General features: G+C 34.8%; 1 protein-coding gene across 3 annotated transcripts; it reads right to left on the bottom strand.

Annotated features, from left to right (window-relative positions):
- Window positions 1-1,547: 1,547 nt before the first annotated feature.
- LOC110803210 (uncharacterized) lies at window positions 1,548-20,718 on the bottom strand. Of its 3 annotated transcripts, none has more exons than XM_022008700.2 (12): window positions 20,443-20,718; window positions 18,974-19,429; window positions 16,260-16,333; window positions 13,697-13,805; window positions 13,196-13,263; window positions 11,559-11,636; window positions 6,503-6,567; window positions 3,396-3,462; window positions 3,095-3,277; window positions 2,900-2,956; window positions 2,674-2,769; window positions 1,548-1,890 (listed from the first exon to the last, which is right to left on the bottom strand). In XM_022008700.2, exons 2-12 carry the CDS (start codon window positions 19,422-19,424, stop codon window positions 1,747-1,749), a joined length of 1,392 nt encoding a protein of 463 aa, XP_021864392.1. In that variant the 5' UTR covers window positions 19,425-19,429; window positions 20,443-20,718; the 3' UTR covers window positions 1,548-1,746. The 3 variants fall into 3 exon arrangements, with proteins under 3 accessions (XP_021864392.1, XP_021864393.1, XP_021864394.1); XM_022008701.2 differs by having other exon boundaries at window positions 18,980-19,429; XM_022008702.2 differs by having other exon boundaries at window positions 19,004-19,429.
- Between the last annotated feature and the right edge of the window lie 409 nt (window positions 20,719-21,127).

The following is a 21,127-nucleotide window of genomic DNA, read 5'->3' as shown; positions in this document are numbered from 1 at the left end:
AAATGGAATAAAGTAGAAGTGTAAAGAACTTTCAGGAACGGACTAAAACGGAAAGCGTAAAGAACTTTTAGGAACGGAGGTAGTATTTTCATATACCACTTCAGTAGTACAGTAGGTTAGAGTATTCCAAATATTTTTTAAATTGATACGGTCAACACAGAGTACTCCGGTGTTGACTTTAGCCATCAAGTTGTTTGATATGGAATATTTTTTTATCTTATCTTAGCATATATTATTTTACATCATATATGTTTTTTTGACATGCTAAAACACTATTATTGGTATTTTATTTTGAGTTGAACTTTATTTTACACATAATTTTTTTGTTAATTATTAGGATATTATATCGAACTAATCAACTAAATGTATTATAATTTTTTTTAGGTACTCGATCTCATTGTTTATTTCAAAAGACTTACTCTCTCAGTTCCTTTTTTTTAATTATTATACTCACTTATACTCTTGTTTCTTGGTAAATATGGAAAATATGAGTGGCAGAAATAAAAAGTGAATAAAGTAAGACATGTATACACATAGTAAAAAGTGGATACATGTAACAAAGTTTAAAGGAAGAGAGAGTGAGTAGATATGTAAATATTGTAAGGAAAGTAGGGTAAATTGGTAAAATTTGTAGGCAAAAAATATAATAAAACAAGAGTTGATTAGTTCCTTTAAACTTCATAAATACCCAAAAATGAAAAGTGGGTAGAGCAAAAAAGAACGAGGAATGTGAGAAATCAAACTAATTAGTCGTATCTAATTAATTTCAAGTTCAATTTTGAAGGACACAAAATTAATTTACTTGAATGAATTTAGCTCCACAGTTTTCTGAGCCCGGATGCTCTAGAGTTTTAATAAAACTTTACAAGGTAGAGTTGTATCTAAACCTTATATTTTAAAATCAATGGCTCATATTGATGAGAAAAAATAGGGGGAATTTTGGAAAGATAATATATGAACCATTGATTTTTTATTCAATGGTTGATATGTTCAAACTCTACCTTGTAGAGTTATTTTAGAACTCTAGAGGATCCAAAACCCAGTTCAGCAACTTTTGTGTAAGACCGCCTTACCGGAAAGACCACTTTGATTGTTTAAATAATTGGTTATATTGGTTAACTAATTAGTTCTAGTGCTTAACTAATTATTTTCATTGTTTAAGTGCTTAACTAATTAGTTTTAGTGTTTAACTAAATTATTTCATTGCTTAACTTATATGACTTCAAGGTATTCTTTTGTGTAAGACCACCTTATATAAAAGTTTGTAAACCCAGTTTCCTATGCAGGGTACACAAGATAGATTTCAATAGAGTTCAAACTTGTCAACAATATTAAAGGAAAAAGACTAGCATTCATGTGTCTCCACACTCCCTAATCCCCAGTCTACTAAAGAACCAAGATATAATAAGGGGATAGACTTTACACAAGATAAGCCAAATCTCAGGATTAAGGATTCCAGATAGGGAAAATCTAAGTCTCTTTAAAGACCAGGAGAGAAAAATAGAAGTTCAAAAATCAAGACCATAAGTAACCAGTACAAGACGGTCTGGGGAATAGAGTCATATAGATCCTGTAATTTAAATTCACATTTTCAATAAAACAAAAGAGATAGGTGCCATGATTCAAACAAAGTTAAATAAAATGGAAATTCATCTCAAAAGAAAAACATTTACAACAAAAAGCTTGTGAATCGGATATCCATGGGACAAAAGTACAAGTCTCGAGATTCTGGAGTTAATGTAATGTTCATTCTTGGATTGGAACAGGCTCAGCTTGATTAGAGCCATTAGTAGAACCCTGTTTTCTTTCTGCTTGTAGTGACCTACATAAAGATTCAAGCTTCTCCTTTTGGTTCTTTGTCTTCTCCAATTGTTTCTTCATACGTTCCCGCTGATCAAAGGAAATAAATTTCATTAGTTGTTAACAGATGCAATGTTTCACAATCATAATAAGTACAAATCACTATTTGTGAACATCATCATCCAGGTTGCATGAAGAATTGCACTGACGTATCATGCAGCAAAGTCATTTCCATTAGCTATTACTATAAGATGTAATATTTCCATAGTGAAATTAGTAAGATAATCACTAATATGAAAACTGTACGTACAAGTTAAAGGCATATTATTGCAAAGATCATAATGCAATTTTCGAACATTTGAGAAAAGATTGAAATGCAATCCGTGCAAGAAGTACAGAATGGTTACAAACATGAAGTGTCAGATTGCAAAAGTACACTCAAGTAATTTGGATCCAAAAGTCAATTGAAAGTGGAAACTTAATGCGAAGTAAAGTTGCTTATTTGAATGAATTGTTATAAATAAATAAACAAATTTCCTCCGTTCTTTTATAATTGCAATATATATGGGACACGTGGAGTTAGAGAGAGAGCGAGAGAGAGAGAGAAAGGAGACGGTGAAGCTCGAAATATTAAATGAACAAAATAGTTTTTATCAGAAGAAGAATTAACTCATATAAACAGAAACTAAGGATAAGATTTCCTCAAGAAAGACACCTTACACGGAGAAACTTCAAATCAACATCAATCTAGAAAATTTTACGCAAGAGTCAAGACCACCCTGTTCATAATTAAATCTGAGCAACGGTTCAGACTTTTAACTGAATGAGTGTAAATTAGAGATTCATAGAGGAAGATAGGGGGCAAAGGTTTACCTCTTCGACGAGTTCTATAAGAGTATAGTCTGATTTCTCACATTTGCTCTTCAAGAAAGTATTTTCCTTTTTTAGGTCTTTTGTCAATTTGGACATCTGAATTGAAACACAAAAGAAAGCAGAAATCTAATGAGGAAGCCTCATACTAATTTGTAAGTGACAAAATACTAAAAACAAAGGCAGAAATTTTCACAATGATATGCAATACAGTGAGATTATAGAATACCTTTTCAATCTCTTGCTTAAATGTTTCAAAAACCTCATTGCTTTTCAGCAGTGCATCCTGCAAATAAAGTCATGACGGAGACAACAAATCTTAACACTGAAAACAAAGGCATCTCACTTGCATACTTCAAATAAATAAATAAATAAATAAACAATAAATGAAAATTCTCATGCCAACTGAAAGAGTGATACTCACTTGAAACTGCTGAAACTTTTCGCCATCAGCTGTTAATTGTTGACGTAGACTTTTTTCAGTTTCTAAAAGCTGTGATATTTTCTCTGCATATACCTTTATTTGTGCTTGTTCATGTGCCACCTTTTCTTCATTTTGCTCAATTTTCAGTTCAGCAATCTTAAGCTCTAGTGACTTCTGCTTAAGCTGCAAAACCAATATTACCAAATGCCACCGGATCAAAGCAAGTTCCACATATTTCAGATATCCAACATGCTTGTATCCACTATCCAAACCATTAACCATAAAAAGTCCTACAACGTACCTCCTGTGCATATTGTTGTTGACAAAGAGTGTAATGATCAGCAAGCTGCTTCAATTTGTCTCGCAGCCTAATCACACGGGTACATGCAACAATGCAAAGGAAAAGAGTTACGATTTCAAAATACTACAAACAACGGAAGACATTGAGATTCTAACATACATCTATTATACATTACCAGCTGAAATCTGGGCATGTTTATGCTTCCTTTGGCAAGAGAAACAAATTATGATTAAACAAGAGCTTCACCTTCTCCGCCTCCCGCACTAACTCCCCCCCCCCCCCCCCCCCCCCCCCCCCCCCCCCCCCCCCAACCACCACAAGGTTAAGACACTAATCATATTACAAGATGGATACAAAAAAAAGAAGAAAAAAGAAGAGGAAGAGAGTGCCCTTTATCCATATTTCATCAACTGTTCAAAATCCTAGTGTCATAATAAGAGGTAAAAAGGAAACTAGGATGCTTGGACTTGATGAGTAGTGTACTCATGTATGGGTACAAGAGTCTGACAAGGAAATTTTGGTACTTACTCAAAACTATGCACATGGGGATAAGGATGAACACATAAGATGGAGTTTTGTTACTTCGACACTTCTTTTATCTCGGAAACACAACACTGTGAGAAGGGTATGACATACTTGCTCAACATTTCAATTCAATCAGACACTTTCAATTAAAATGCAAAATAAGAGGGAAAGAGAAAAAAATTCTGTGATTAATGCTTATAATTGTGCTTGAGATTGAAGTTTTAAAATATTAGCAAAAACAAAGTCAATCTAAGATGTGTGCATGTCTTTTATCAAAAAAAAAAACTGTGTATTATGTCATGTTTGTTACATGAAAAGCCCATCAGATTCAGTCCTATAAAATCCAAGACAGCCATCATGAACCATAAATAAGCTCAGAATGCACCACATAAGTTATCAACGGAAGCATGGTTGACAAACAAAGGTCATTTAAAGTATTCTCTTATCACTGTAAAGAAAATATTGACTGGAAGCTCCCATCCAGATATGATGACAAGGTTGCAAGGCCAATCTGCATCACCAACCTTGAACATCCTTATCCAAGGCATGGTTGTGTAGTCAAAGCAACTTCGTCTGAATACAACAGTAGTGATCCACAATTCCCCAAGCAGTTACTTTTTAATATAACATCCTTTTGACTCACACCATGCTAATTGTTCTCTCGCTTCATCACAGAAATGCCAGTAATCACTAATCAGAATGCTAAAAAAATCACTAGACCATCAAGATGGATATAACCCACTAAAGGGACGGTATCCGTGAACATACTATTATTCAAGAGTTCAAAACGAGTATTTTTTAGCTTCATTCTTTTAGGTCCTTTTCTATTCACCTTATCACCATTGTTTCGGGACAACCAAATTCATATAAGTTCAGATAAGATAAGTTCATGAAAAATAGTGTTACCCAAATTCAATTTACAACTAACATAAGATATGCCCCCTCAATCCCAATTTAATCGTCGCACCAAGGTTTTCGCCGAGTTTTAGATGATAAGTTGTTGTAGTTTATCTAATAATTTTGACAGAATAGTAGATGTAACGAGAGATAGTTAAAGAGAATGTGGGACCATGCATTGTGGTAATTGGAAGAAGAGATAATAAGATATTATTGGTTATACGCCATTAAAGTAAGTGTAACAATTAAACTGAAAGAAAACGTAAAAGGAAAATGACGTGTGACTATTAAATCGGAACGGAGGGAGTAATGATTTCCAATAAGTTTTGATACATTCAAATAGGTTAAGATAAGCTTTGTTAAGTTCAAATAAGCGAATATCAAGTGAATGATCCTCTCCCTTTAAGAAATGAGAAGAATCTCCAAAAGGCCAAACACATCTATACTAATATATTAAAAGGCGTTTCTAACAAAGTATATGTGTCACGTGAAACCCCTCTCACTAGAAACATGACATGTCATCTACTTAGAAAGAATATGCGTAAAACTTTCACATAGTAAGGCTCAAACATGAAACCAACGAGATGTAAGAGAATACCTTGAAACGAGGAATGTTTATTACGAAGTACTATGTACCACGAATAACTTTTTCAATTATTTTACACTTTCAAGATATTGATGGCAAGACATTTTAATTTGATACCAAACAAATTTTGAGAGAAAATAGTTTAAAGTAACAATTGTTCATGTCAAAATCAATTTATATTTATTCAAAGTAGAAACCTAGTCAGGCTACACTACTTACCACTTTAAAAGGTGTTGCTGAATGTAGAAATCTTTAGTTGATATTGATACAAACAAAATGACAAACCCCTACCCACAAACACCTACTCCCTCCGTCACAGTTTAGAGTGCCCTATTATCATGGCACAAAGTTTTAGATAGAGTTTTGGAGTGTGGTTATTAAATATTACATTCTTGTAAAGCATGTACTGTAGAATGAAAGATAGTGGAATATTTTTTTAATTGAATGAGAGAGGGTGTAAAACTCTAGATTTAGTTGTGGAAAGAGAGAAGTAATAAAATAATAGGAGATCCTCGCCGAAAATAGAAAGGGGGAAACTAAATTTGAACGGATGGAAAAGGAAATGAGGCACTATAAATTGGGACGTTGGTACGGAGGGAGTAAAAATGTAGTGAGATCAAATTTACCTTATATAATTGAAAAATATAAATATTTGAAAAAGTTAATGTGAAATTCAAAGCCTCGTTACACTATTTAATTGAAGAAGTATCAATAAACTAGCAATCCAACTTTCACAATTAAAAAAGATCGGGAATAAGGAATAAAAAATCTTATCTTTTAATAGGATGGGGAAATCATAAGTTGCAGACATTTTAAACCAATTTGGTTGATATTTTTAGTTACAGTTGAAGAGGCAGAAAAATCAAAGAAAGTTCAGTTAAAAAAAAGAAGGCAGTTGGGAAGATTTATCTGCAGACATCGCCGCCACCAGGTGAAGTAGGCAATGGAGACGTAAGGAAAAAGACAATATAACTGCTTTTACTAATTTTTTGAATTATTATTTTCAAGGGTATTGTTGTCAATTCTATCTCTACACTAAGCACTGCATTTAGAAAACATTTTCAATGGTGACAGGATCATATGGTTCTTAATGACTTACATTTCATTCTCCTTCAGCTGAGAAAGACATTCTCCCTTTTGCTCTTCTAGCCTAACGCTCACATCCTACAACAGGCACATTAAATGTTAAAAATAAATTAGATGGAGAAATGATAAAACAGCACCGGTTGCACCTCATAAGAGGAACAAAACAAACAATCTCATCCATTAGAAAATTTTAAATTGTTGCATAATTCTCAACAGTACAGTTAGAACCATTACCTTAAGAAATAAAAAAAGGTTAAATTTATAGCACAAGCATACCCTTGTCCTTCAACCCTAAGGCCTAAACTCCAACCCAGGCATTGGAATGCGATGATGGAAATTACACAGTACAAATTATTTATCTTTTTATGCATGTACCAGCTTAGTGGAGAGTATTATAAGAAGTGGATTCTCGTAGTTTTTCGGTAAGGGATTGATAACCATCGGCAACATGTAAAGTATCAATCTCTGCTACCTACAGAAAAGAAAGGCAAATCTCTGGTAATCAACTCTAATTATTGATTTTATTCAGATAAGAAAAAAAAAAGACAAGATCATCAAAGAAAGCTATGAGTCCCGTTGGAGCTAATGAAAAGAAAAAGGGCCAATCACATTGAATCTCTATTCTTTTTTTTTCCTTTTTTTTTTTTGGTGAGTAATATATTGGCAAATGAATCAAAAAATGTATGTACAAAGTGAACCACCCCCAAAAACAGCAGGAGAAACTACAGCTGCTCAACACATCCAAACAAACTACGGAAAAAAACACAAGCAACAACACCTGACAAGAAAAAGAAACCATTAAACAGAGGAGAAACAAGCAGCAAGGCAGGAGACACAAGCAGCAACTCCAACAAACTGCAACCCCAACTTCCTACAGCAGCAGCACAATACAACAGAAGACCTGCTATCCTTCCTTCAGCTTGGTAAACCAGTCAATATCATCTTCTTTCCACTTATCATTAATCATCCCTTGCACTCTCCAACAAACATCAAGCTTCACCAACTTCACTAGTTGATCAGCCACAAGAACAATCTTGTGGTTCCTAGCTTGCCATATTTGATAAACAAGCGCAGTCAACCTAGTGAAAACTATTTTCTGTTGAATTTTAGAGCTGCAACTCCTGGCCCATTTTTTCCAATAGAATTGTAAGGCATCACCACCAGCAGCCCTAATACCTAACCAATCTTGCACTATAAGTACATTTGAAAATTAGGTGACGGATATGTTCCTCTGTTGTACCACAGAAGAGGCAGCTACCCTCAGTAATAATACCAGCAGCTACTAATCTATCCCTTGTCGTAACTTGCCCATGGCTGCAAGGCAAGCAATAACAGAATGCTTAGGAATATAATACCTGTTCCAAACCCATCGACTCCATTAGACTTTCTCCTGCTCTCCTTTAATCCATTTACAGAGAATAGAAGTAGAGACCTACTCCCCACATTGCACCACCCGTGAAGTAAGAAGCCATCCTTTAGCTCATCCTTAACTTCACAAATACTCTTCCAGCTCCAGCTAAGCTCCCTAGATGGATATAATCCATTTAATCTCTATTCTATAAGGGAACATCTCTATTCTATAAGGGAACACCTGAGGTTGACTTTTTTGGTATCCCTGTAAAATACCTATACTACCCACATTAATGTTAATATTATAAAAATATATACCAAGTGCTATTTAAGGATTATTTAATGTTTCTATATTTTATAATATAAAATTAAAATACTTATATAACATGTCACGCACGCGATCACTTATCAATAAAACCAAACACAGAGGTACACCAACCAAATAACCCCTAAAGCAGCAAGTAACTGGAATAACTACTTGAGATACCGACATTCGTTTCCAGCCACAGCACCAGGGATAGCCAAAAGCTTCTAGAAAAATAACCTACACTACATTGGACATCACCGCAAATGAAGCAAAACCATTATGCAAAATAATGACTCCCAATCTCCTAAGGTATGTAGGTTGTGATTAGTATTCAATATTGGGCCTATCCAAGATTCCAAGTCCACAACAAAGTTTTACTTTAAACAAGACTATGTCTTCCCAAGGAGATAACATGTTTATCAATGTTCATATTACACCTACAGGAGGAACATCCTCCACAAATTGCAAGCTCAGCCAAAACCTAATTTTAGATTCTTTCTCAAAGTACAACTCCATGAAGAAACCAAACCCTCTCTGACAAAGAAGTTAAAACTTAAAATTTTTATGTGGTACAGAAAGATGATAACAATAAGGGAAAGAAAGGTTGCACTCCTGCGGTCCTGCCTCTGTGTACTTCCAAGTTCTAAAACTCTATCTCATCCAGACTACCAATTTTATGGCTGACCAAGAAATACTATTTACAGTGCGGATGTTTGAGAAGTGAATGTCCATAGACTAGAATAGGAATCAGGACAGAAGGCATCTGCATACCAACCATGCCTCTGATTCCAAAAAATCAAAATTCCAAATAGAATATCCAATCTGGCAATCTTCAATAGCTGGTTGTCAACAGGGAAAGAACCATGGTCACCAAAATTTCTGAGACCTGATAGGAAAATATTTTTGGTCACCAAGTTCCCAACACCAATCTACCCTCCTTTAGACCAACAAATATGATCCCGTACCACTAGACAATCACTGTTACTCCCTCCCACCCAAAAAATTGAAGTCCTTTGCAAATAAGGAATTTGATAAAAAAAAATAACCATTCCAAACTTTCCATTTTACAATACCCTTTTTCATAACATGTGCTCTAGAATCACACTGTTGCACTCACTATAGACCTTTACATTATAGCATTAGCCATAAAATGCTATTGTCACTACATGGATTACTTGGCATTTGAAGATTAGAGCCTTTTATGGGATGGGTGCTTAAATTTTCAAGGTTAAAAAGTTTCTAAAAACTCTTGAAAACTGGGAAAACAGGAATTAAACCTAATCCCCAAAAAGACAACGTTTATAAACATATCTCATAAGATGCATGCCTCCTTGTCTATAGCATTTGGTGTCCCTTAAAATTTCCGGAAGGGGTTTTTGCTCACTAGTGTTTTCTAAAGCAACCCTATTTGGCATATTCAAGGAACAAGCCCACTTAAAGGGAGCACTCACTTCGGCTGTAAAATATTAAATACAAGTTACACGGGCCAAGATAAGGTCTTCAGCTTACCATGACTAAAATCAGCTGTGCCACTCATGTGCAAACCATTACTGACAACAATGGTGTTACCCTTGTTACCTTATTTAAACCCAATCACACTTGAAAAAAGCACATCTATAAGACCATGATTACACAGTCAATTAAATAGGTGATCAAGTAGGATAAGCTCAATTGATGAATCATCCCTCACCTGATGTGGTGTAGTAAAAAAAATTCAAGAGAAAATCAGCCATGTGTCCAGCAGTTACCATTTTCCACCATATAACAGTTCTAAAAATAGTAAAACATGCACCACCTTGTACCCTCTTAAAGCTTACAAAGAGAGACAAATTTCAAAGCGAAAACCATATCACATCCACCCGTCTTTTTTTAGGCTAAAAATCACCTATCCACTCATACCTCCTTAAAAATGTACTCAGAATGTCCAAGCCTCACATGGCCAACGATCAACATATGTTTTTCCTGAACTTTTTCTTTTGAAGTCAACGCAAAAACCTTTCTCCCTGAGAACCTCACTTCCAATTAACCGCAGCTAACATAATTCCGGAACCCATTCCATTATAAACATTTCTGTTTCTTTACACAATAAACAAAATATCTACTAGATATAGTTAGGTAGATACAAAGCAGTGCAGCACGGGGATACCTATTCAAAAGAAGCACAGTCAATCATCATCTACTAATAAACATCTCAAGCCCATAGTACTCAAAATTGACCACACTTTATTGGCATCTTTTTTTAATCACCAAAAAGAGATTTTTACAGCTGAAAAGAACGACAAAACATGAGGGGCAAGGTGTCATCCAAACAGAAAACAAAATGACAGATTAACCCAAATTCTTTGAATGTCCCTAATGGAATAAACACTTTAGCCCATTAGGATGCCAGATAAGTTACTCTGTCCCACAAAAAAACACAAAAAAAAGAACCTTATGAGAAGACTCGGAAGTTCTGTTCCAACAAGACACACCACAACAGCTTCTTCTCCTTTTACTTTTAAGATTTCTACAGGCAAGAACTTGAAATGCAGAGCGTAGACTCTTTTCTCACAGCATCGCCAAACTTAAAAGTAAACTTACCAGGACAGTTTGACAATGATCATTTTCCTCTTAAGCTCCCAAATAAACTACTGATAGCCTGAGGACTAGTTAAATTTGTTCAGAGATGACCCATGGTAAATCCCTGATTCTTCACCTTGGACAGATTCATATGCAACTATATGAGACTCTCAGAGAGCTAAGGGCCTTAATAATCAAGTAATCAACTGAAAATCTGAGATATCTTCACCCATATTCAATTAACATTACATATTTTACCAGGTCCTCTAACCCTACTAATTCGTAAACATTACTTCTTCCATCCCGAAGTGTTAAGCCCTATTTGTATAAGAGATCATATCATCATGTTTAAGGAATCAAGTCTTAATACCATGATTTCCTTCACTTCTCAAATTCCAGTCCGCCATGCCACTAGGTAGTCCGAGAATTCTGGTTATCGATAACATTAAGGTTAAATACTAGAAACTAGATAGTTTAACATTGACTCGCTAAGTTAGAAAATTGGCCTATATATCGTGACAGCCAACATATGAGGGAAAAGTTCTTAAAAATACATCATTTATAAAATCAGGAAGCAGAGATCTCAGCTAGTCCAACATTTAGCCTGAACATTATCATGAGATTCTTATGTAAGATGACCCAGTGTATAAAAAAGCGCGCCTAGCGTTAGTGGTCATGTGCATTTTGTGGTCTAGGCTAAGCGATTTCCAAGAGGCGCACCTTGAGGCGCAGAGAAGTTTTAAACAACTTTTTTACTGTTTCATTAAGTGAGCCTCGCTTCAATTAGGCGAGACTCCCACTCGCCGTGATGCACTTTGAGCTTTTTACACATTGAAAACCATTAAATTTAGACCTTTATAGCATCTTCGAACTTGGTGGATAAATCTGATCTCAAATTCTGCCCCTCCTCCGAAGCTCTTTTGAATTCATCCTGCGTGAGATGCAAAATCATCAATTTATATTAACATAATATTACATACGTATTATATGATGTATCATTGTCATTAACAACATGAAGGAAGTTGAACACAAACACCGTCTTTGCCATATTTACTGGAAAGTGAAAAGAAGAATAGAATAGTTTGCCAAACATCAACTTAAAAAATCAATCAGAATGATAAGAAGCTAATCAATAAAAAATATTAACGTAAAATAAACTAAAAACAGAATGCGGTTCAGAAAAAAGTTGACTTAGCAAGCAAGATATGCCTTAATTGAAAGATAAATCCTCAAGTATATCTGTAAAAGTCTCATGTGAGTGCATGCAAGTATCAAGATGTCTTTGAACTCGTAATCAATGAGAATCCCACAAATTTCCAAAAGAGTGAAGAGATTTAGTGGTAGATACACATATAACTATATAAGTAACAAAGCACTTATAAAACATAGTACAGATTTGGGTCACATGAATTTACCTCCTATTACCAGGAGAAACGCGTTGAACGGGGGAGAAACAATTTCAGAGTACTTTTGGAATGAAAATAAAAAATGATTTAATCTGCATTTATAGTTGATTCAAATTACACTATCATAATGGTAAATTGACAATGATACTTCCTATGTTTTCTTTTAGTTGCAACACGAGTTTATGCACGAAGATTAAGAAAAAGGGAAAATAGTTGGTTTCTTAGTATTCTTACCATTCGGTCCCCACTTGGGTAGTAGATTAAGCAAAAGTAGGGGAAACATGGGCAAAGTTGTAATTTTAATAATGTAAATTTACCAAAAATATCAACGTTGCAATTAAAAACAAATTTCCGTTTTAGGAAAGTGTTGCAACCAAAAGTGAACCTTGGAAGTACATGGGCAGTAATAAAGTTAAAAAGCAATGTTCTGGTTGCATTCACAGCAAATGTCATAGTGTTATAGACATAACATCTCAGAGTCATGGTTGTTATGTGACTTATGTCTCTCTTTGCAACAAATAAAAAAAAATCCAGTTTATCAATGTAATTCATAAAGTATTGAAACATATTTCTTAGATTACGCTTGGAAAAAGTACATTCAGCACCTTCTCTTGTCTGTACGTTTGTGAAGGTATCAGAGGATTGAAACATCAGATATGAATTTCAATTTTTCTTATATGCAAATTTCAATAATATAAATATAAATAATAAATAAGGCTTTTTTGTATTTAAAGTAAAAGTTCTGTTAAAAAAAGAACAAACGCCAAAACACTAATGGAATTGATAAAAGCTTTAACAACAGTATTTTAAAAACTCATACAGTAGCTTTGAAATGGCCTTCATATAATGGAACTGCCTTGATATGATACCATACATGAGGTCAAAAGCTTAGCTTCAGTGTGCCAAAATAAGCCTTAACTAAGGTTTATGCTCAATACCTCAACATCATAAGTTCAAAACGAAACGCATGTAAATGTCATAATATCCTAGCTTTATCACCATTCAATATTCACAACCCACAAAGTCCCAAGCGAAATATAATATACAGGGAAGACCAATAAATGGAGGCAAGAAAATCTTATACCATTAACATCTTATTCTGGCGCTGTAACTCCCTACACAAGGACTCAAGCTTGTCTCGAACAGAAATAGCTACAACAGGAAAATGGTTAATAAATATTTTGCATATCAGGAATAATTAATGGCTAAATTCTATAAACAAAAGGATGTTGGGCAATATAATTTGCAACTTTAAATTCAATCACCAACCAAAATATTGCTACTCCATTCAGTGATTACAGTCTACTGCAAAACTAATTTTCAAAAAATATTTCACTTCAGATACAAAAAGTACGTCAAAGTGTCAAACTCTTCCTTTTAAGTATTAACTGTGTTGTCAAAAAAAAAAGTATTAACTGTGCTTGGCAAACTTTTCTACAACATCACCTGCCATATTCTTTCCTTAAGACACATGAATCACATGATACAAAATGGCTTTTCAAGGATCAGCAAGTTGGGAATTCTTTATAGAACAGCCTTTATGGAGCAGCCTTGAAATTAAGCCATAGTTATTTCCCAAAGTTACCTGCATCTCTCTCTGTAAGAACTTGTTTATACTTTAAAGTGAACTCTAGGAATTCCTGCTCAGTTTTGAAGGTGCGCCTCGAACTTTTACGCTTCCCTTCAAGTGCTTCCTGTAGCAACAATAAAATTGAAATATGTAAGAAAATGTTGAGCTGTTATAATGTATGAAGTAGTATAGAAGAAAGTATTTCACTACAAACAGCAGACAGACAGTAGTTAAATTACATGTGCAGTTTCTCATAATTCTGTCTATTTCCTTGCAGTAATATTTACAATTAGTTTTCATATGTCATACTCCACTAAAGATTTTCACTTTAAGCACATTCCGTAACAATATGGACCATTTGGCACGGAACAAAATGCTGATATTTGTTTCTGCTCCATCAAAAAAAAACATGACTTCATACAGGGTGGTGCTGAAGGGTGGTCAGTGAGAGAATCTTGGTGTAGATGATTTGTTCTAGGATTGCTGAAGTATGGTAACTGGTCAATAGAGAGGGAATGGTTGAAAAGAAATACAGAATTAAGTCAATTAGGCTGCTCTATGGGATATACATCCAGCCCATAAATGCTGTTGACCAGAAAATGAAGGATACTGAAAGGCATATGTTGCAGAAACTTCAGGGCTCAAAAGTTGGTTAGGACTTATGATTAGCTGTCATTAAGCAATATTTGCTCATTTCCAGCAATCATTTAATACTAATGCTCTTGATTTATTCAATTAGCTTATGTCAATGATATGAGAAGCGAAACCTTGCTGACATTCCTTTGAAGAAGAAAGGTCACTAGGTCCTGATGCAAATGTTGCTGACTGGACTGAGGATGTGTTAATGTGTTATTGGTTATACCTCAGACTTATATCAAACCTAGAGCTAATATAGTGCTAATTAATTGACCCCAAAAAAAGAGATAAAACTTCCAAATAAAACAAAAAGTGAAATCTATAGACTTAACAATGAGGTATCTCCTGGGTCTAATGCTTAAAAGTTGGAAGATAATGGAATGATGAATATATGCATAAATAAATAGCCTTTGTCATCAATAAGAGAAATATCCATTCACAAGGATGCTGCCACTAAGTTAAGCAACTGCCTCCAGGTAAATTATTTGACAGGATTGTTTTACATCAAGAGGGAGAAGCTATTAACGAGACAACAACACTGGAGGTACGCAGTCTCTTCACTTGATTTACTTCCGTCCTAATTTAAACCAAACTCTTTAGGCAAGAAATCAGTAAACGAGTTTACATCACAGGTGAAACTTATTAGTTCCAGTTTCCCTTATTATCAGATGAGTTTTCATTAAGACAAGCTTAGGAGGTTTGTGAAGTTACTGAGTTTAGCCATTTAAATAACACAAGAGCATCCCAAAAGTAGCACTTGCAAAATAATTAAGGAAAAAAGGAGCAAAGGTGCGAAAGAAAGCTGCTAAGTATTGTAAAACACGAGTCCACAAAATTTAGAATAAGACAGGTTTATTATATGAGATGGAATCAAAAGCAACCGCCCCACCCCCCCCCCCCCCCCCCACCCCAGGATTAAGTTAAACCATCCTGCAATCAAGAAAAAACTCAAAACTTACTATGCAAAGCCTCCTTTCCCCGGGAGTTGAAAGCTCACACAAAGGACAAGCAATGGGGAATATAAACTTCATCTGATCATGGAGCTAGTATAATTTGGACAACAAGAACCTCTCAAATTAACAATAAAGCTTCACGAAATAAAATTCTGACAAATGCAAAGCCCAAGACAAAAAGAGATTAATCCGGTATCCTGATAATAGTTAGAACCTACCTGCCCATGGCATTATATATACTTAAAGTAAGACTTCGAGAAAAATATGGGTTCAAAAGTCACTATGATGCAATATCAATATTGCCTTCTTGTTCCTTCCAAATTACTGCAGATCTGAGGGAGCAATAAGCAAGGCAAAAAAGGTGAAAATATAATAGCCCACTCCTAGGTAAGGTGATTGACAAGCTGCTTTCGCTTAGATAACAGATGCAGTCGCATCCACTGCTCACAATTTGCGTAAGAATTGCACATCACTAGTTCACGGATTCAAATTCCCTCCTATATCAAGTTAGTCCCATTAGGTTGAGCTAGACTGCCAGCTAACTTATCCCTTACGTTGAGAAAATACTTCGTAACAAAAAAAGTATGAGCATTGCGTTTCAGTATCTTTTATGCATTAGGAATTTCGGGATAAAAATAAGAAGCAGAAATTAGCAGGATTTGCTCACATGACTCAAGTCCACGGAACAAAACTGTGACAAAAGAATGTATACATACCAAACATTTGTTTTAGCATTACTTCTCAAGTTCTCAACTTGTAAATGGAACAGCTTTAGTGATTATGTATAAGCAAGTTCAAGATGAAACAGGAATAAAAAATGAAATGAATTTGCTCATATAGTCAAGTTCTCTACTGGTAAATGGAAGAGCTTTAGCGTTCATGTATAAGCAAGTTCAAGATGAAACAGGAAGCAGAAATGAAAGGAATTTGCTCATATAGCTTAAATACACTGAACAAAGTTAAGAGGATACAGAAACAAAAATATATACCTTTCGGTTTTTCAGATTTTCAGACGATTGTGCTTCTATTGAACTGATTGGTACATTTGATCCCCCTAGATAGGCTGAATAACAACACACCTGAATTAAAGGCGGACTATTGATTATAGAAAAAGAGTTCAATATGAGGCCATGAGTCCAGTTAACAAAAAAAGAAAACATACATGCAGTTCAATAACTCAAATGTCAAGCTTGCTAGTGTGAGAAGATGTGAATAAGTAACAGGAGAAAAATCATGGGAAAGAAAAGGTAGAAAAAGTGATGCATACATATCAGGTAATAAAACCAAACACCACTCTCATGCTCCCCCACATTGTCACATGACAACTCCTAATACAATGTCAGTGCTCAGACAAAAATCATAGTCCTCTTTCTCTCAATGTCAGCTGTTTTACATGGTCCTCTTAATCTTTGGTATTGGTTTAAATCTTTAAGAGGACCATATTTAAACATTGTTTAAGCTGCACTTAATTGACTTTACCTTTTTGCTTCTTCAGAAACAATCAGCCAAATTTCTGTATAATCAAGACATCCACAAATTCAGAAGTCAAAGTGCCTCAAGGGGAGAAGTCATTGCAGTGATGACATGATTCCATAATTCGAATGAAATGAAATCTTAGACTCCAAAAACTACAAGGACTTGATCTCCTAACTTGGACCATGATTATCATGAGAAGCATGTGTCAATATGTGGAAATTGATTCAGCCATTCAACATCGTCTTAGACAAACGAATATGCAGCATAGAACCCAAAAGTCCAAAAGGTAATCACATCAATTCCAAAAAGGGCCTAACCAAGTTTCGTGGAAGTGTAAGCAGAAGATTGAGGCACAGAATTGCACTCAAGCTATCAGGAACAATAATGAAGAAGACAAAAGCTGAATTAAGACATTATTGACTAGGAAGGATATATTCAAGTCGATAATGTATTCTGCTCTTCCTCAAAGAAAGACAATCAAACAATTCTCAACACCGTCCTTACTGATCGAATCCCTAGTATGATGTACAAAGGAACACTTCATCATACATTAAATATCTTTTTCTTTGAATTATATCTCAAATCCAAGAATGGCTTCCCACACTTTTACCAAACTAGTTCCACTACCACAGTAAGATTCACGCATGATAAAATTTATCTAACTTGGTTAAAGAAAATAACTCTTAGAAATTTAATGATACACTTGCTCTCTTTAGGGTCAAAAAAAAAGGAAAGGAGAGAGTATTATTAATCCTAAAAGTTCTAATTGGTATTTTTTGTATAACCCTATGTATAAAGATATCAAAATACCACTAAGCATCCATGACCAAATGGTGAAAGCATATAACTAATAATTGACCACTTATCAGGTCAATTCCCAGATAACACCAAAGAGAATCTCCAACAGATCTGCTGGAATTTGATATCTCCAAAAAAAATTAAAAAAAATAAACATCATTCATACAGACAGAATTAGTGAAGCTTTACTAACTGTTGAATAAGTAATGACCCCAAAAAGTGGTAGGAACAGAGTTACAGAGTACTGTAAATAGAACTTGGGCCTCCTAAAAGGATCTACTAAACCCATCAAGTTGTATGATAAAGTCAAAATGGCCAATGTTACTGGATACCATCCATATGATCCTTATGTTAAATAGGCCTTATGTGAAATATATATTCGGCCACAGGCCTTCAACCACATTGTATGCTAAATCCATGCTGATGAATAACCAACTTGCAAGGAAAAGAGAAGGTATAATACTACAGAATACGTTAATAAAGCCACTATCACATACTTATAATATACATGGAGCTTTCGAACATGGACATGGTAATCTTGTACAAAGAAAGGCAAATTCATAAGACTTATCATAGTTATCAACATCAAGTTATGATACATACCACTTTGCAATCAACTTCAATACTTCATCACAAGGTAAAGTTAATCTAAAAGTGGTGCCCCAGCTAATACCACACTCATTTGAATCAAATTGGACAAAAGATCTACTAGAATCCAAGCTTCGCATCTTGCACACAAAATCTGCTTAATTTTACGCAACTCAACAATGCAAGGCAATTATGTAAAAAAGAGAAAAGATACTACACATTGACTTGACCAGATCAGACGAGCACTTGTGGGATTTTGTGCGACAAGCAGACCCCACCTCAATGTAAAGACTATCTTCAAAGCTGTCAATAAAGCATCAACACTACATGGAGCAACATTTGGAAATTGATACTTTGGTGTGGCTATATGTAGGCATGACTTGGAAGTGATCTCTATCATAGACAATATATACTTGTCCTAATTCTGACAACAGATTAGAACTTAAAAGTGAGCCCAATTGGGAGCACAACAGAAAATAATGTTGACACGGTAAGATTTGGGCCTGTTTCCATTAATAAAAATGAACACATACAAGAATCGTTTTCATGATTGTCAATACGTCGACATGGAAAAATAAGGAGACGAGTTATGACTGAAAACTGTAGCCATGATATAAACATCTCACCAGGAATAAATTATTCACTTCTTAAAATCTAGGTTTCATTATCATGTGTAGTAAAAGGAATATCTTTTGAGTCACATTATACGGAGTACATATTCTGCAAACCAAAATGCAATCGTACAACCTTGGTCTGCAGATTAGATAATCTACAAAGCCCCAAGAAATCAATAACATTACCAAGAAACTGAGAAAGAAATTCAGGAAGCATAGGTAATTACATTTACCAGAGCTTTGGACTTCAGATTGACCTTTTTCTTTCTCACTAATGCTCCTCGTTCTTAAATCTGATCCTCCTGAAGCGGACGTAGATGATTCAGGTCTGATTGCGAAAGAATCTTCTCTCTGCTCCAAGCAACCGTCATCAGAGACATTGGCAGATTCTCCAGAAGCGTCATAACCATCTTTCTCAGACAATGGAACTGGAAATGTGCGAATTTTGGGCACCTTCTCCCCTTTTCCTTCAACCGAAACAAACTCATTCAGTGATGCTTCATAGCTTGAATCATTAGAGCTATCCGGTTCCACTGAATTATTCTCTTTGTAGTCACGTAATGGTTGCTCCTTTTCATTCAAAGGCGTCACAGGTGCTACGATTTCTGGAGAGCTCTCAACAAAACCATCAGGCAAAGAATCCACTTCCGGAAGCTGGTTTGCAACTGAATTCTCCATTTACCCTGTGTCACCAAAAAGCATTAGAAATTGCTGTACTCGTTAACAAATTTCCCCTGTAAAGGTCTATTTAATCTTTCAATAAACATAAATATATACATGGTATACTAATAATTTGTAGCCCAATTACCCCATCTTCTCATCCAACCAAAATAATAAAATATTACTAATATATCCGAATATGGAACATTAAGAAAATTAGGGGACTTAGGCTAGTATTTACCACTTATCTGGCAATGCATTATCGTTGTTCCTTAAAAGATCATTGATTTCTTAATTCAATTAACAGTCTTTCCAATACTATTTACTTCTAAGTCGGTCAAACTAATCCAGGCACAAACACGGTCAAAATTTCGAGAAATCAAAATAACATTGACAATACACAACTCATTTATGCTTGTAAATCTGAATGTACTCTCTACCTTCAATTCCTCATATCGATAGAAAAATCAGGCTCAGTAGCCAGGCAAGAGGGACGCCCACCCTGAGCCCATATTCATAATTTTCCTTCCTTAAATAAAAAGGGTTATTATCAAAGGGCTGAAAAAATAGGCTGAATGGTTGAAGTGGTACAATGGTATTCAGGCCTTGTTAATCATTACACTTAGGAGTCCGAAGCTAACCTAATACACTATCTTCTCATGAACAAAACCACCATCACCTACATTTCCTAGAGACCCAAAAATCAAATTTTAAAAAAGTGCCCAAATTCTCATTCAATCAAACTAAACTTATTATGCCCTTTAATTTTTAAGGGGGGAAAAGGTTAAAATGGATCATATGACTTTTCTACTACAAATAAAACTAGGTGTGGACTAATTAGACATAAGAGAACACCAAAAAACCCAACAGAACATATTTAACAGCAAGATTTTATCATTTGCAACATCATATCAGCAAAAGAACGTATTTAAACACTTCTTGGATCTATAATTACAAATAAAATCAACAGAAAATGCCAAAAAAATCGATACAAAATAGTAAAGTAGAGAAAATAGATAAGCATAATAATCTATACACTGTCGTCAACGCCGAGTATAGCAGCGGCAGATAAGAAAAGGTGGTCGGAAGTTTCCCAAATTGAAAATCCACAATGGTATAGGCGCCGCTTACTAGAGGTGGTGATACAACTAAAAGAGGGTGGTTTTGACGAAGGAGAGTAGTTAGGGTTTTAGAGGAGGCGGAGGCAATCAGAACACCGGTGGCGGGAGGAGGAGGAAGAAGAGGAAGGAGATGAAGAGCAGTTGCGAGTTTAAGTTTGAGGAGATAGAGAATTCATTTGTGGTTTTATTTTTTCAACAAACTTATGCTAATTTTAAAAATAGGGATAAAACTTTAATTTTCTAACCCGTAAATGTTTGTAGTAATTTTCACCTTCAAAATAGATTGCCGGGAAAGTAAATAGTTTAAGTAAGGTAAAATAGGTCAAACTATCCATCAAAAAAAAAAGGTCAAACTACAAATCAAAAGTTATGTTCTCTCCATTTATGAATAAATGCATCACTTTGACTTGTACATTTGTCAATGCACAAAACTGTCCATTAATATCACTAATTTTTATTTTTTTGAATGTAAAATCAATTCATTAATAAAAAGTCATACGACATCTACAACAGAAATCGAATTTAACAAATACAAAACAAATTGAATCAAAAAGAGGTATTTCTTCATCAAAACTACCATCGTTGGAAAGATCTTGCAGA

The sequence above is a fragment of the Spinacia oleracea genome, chromosome 1 (assembly GCF_020520425.1).
Source record: "Spinacia oleracea cultivar Varoflay chromosome 1, BTI_SOV_V1, whole genome shotgun sequence".
Taxonomy (NCBI): Eukaryota; Viridiplantae; Streptophyta; class Magnoliopsida; order Caryophyllales; family Amaranthaceae; genus Spinacia; species Spinacia oleracea.
This window is presented reverse-complemented; position numbering and strand designations above follow the sequence as displayed.

What these genes read in the sequence shown, in the direction of transcription:
- LOC110803210 (XM_022008700.2), bottom strand. Translation starts at nt 19,424, where the DNA reads ATGGAGAATTCAGTTGCAAACCAGCTTCCGGAAGTGGATTCTTTGCCT. An exon ending in AGTTCGAAGATGCTATAAAG is followed by an intron (nt 6,568 to 11,558) that starts GTCTAAATTTAA and finishes TGCCTGTTGTAG; the next exon opens with GATGTGAGCGTTAGGCTAGA. An exon ending in TTATAGAACTCGTCGAAGAG is followed by an intron (nt 1,891 to 2,673) that starts GTAAACCTTTGC and finishes TCCTTTGATCAG; the next exon opens with CGGGAACGTATGAAGAAACA.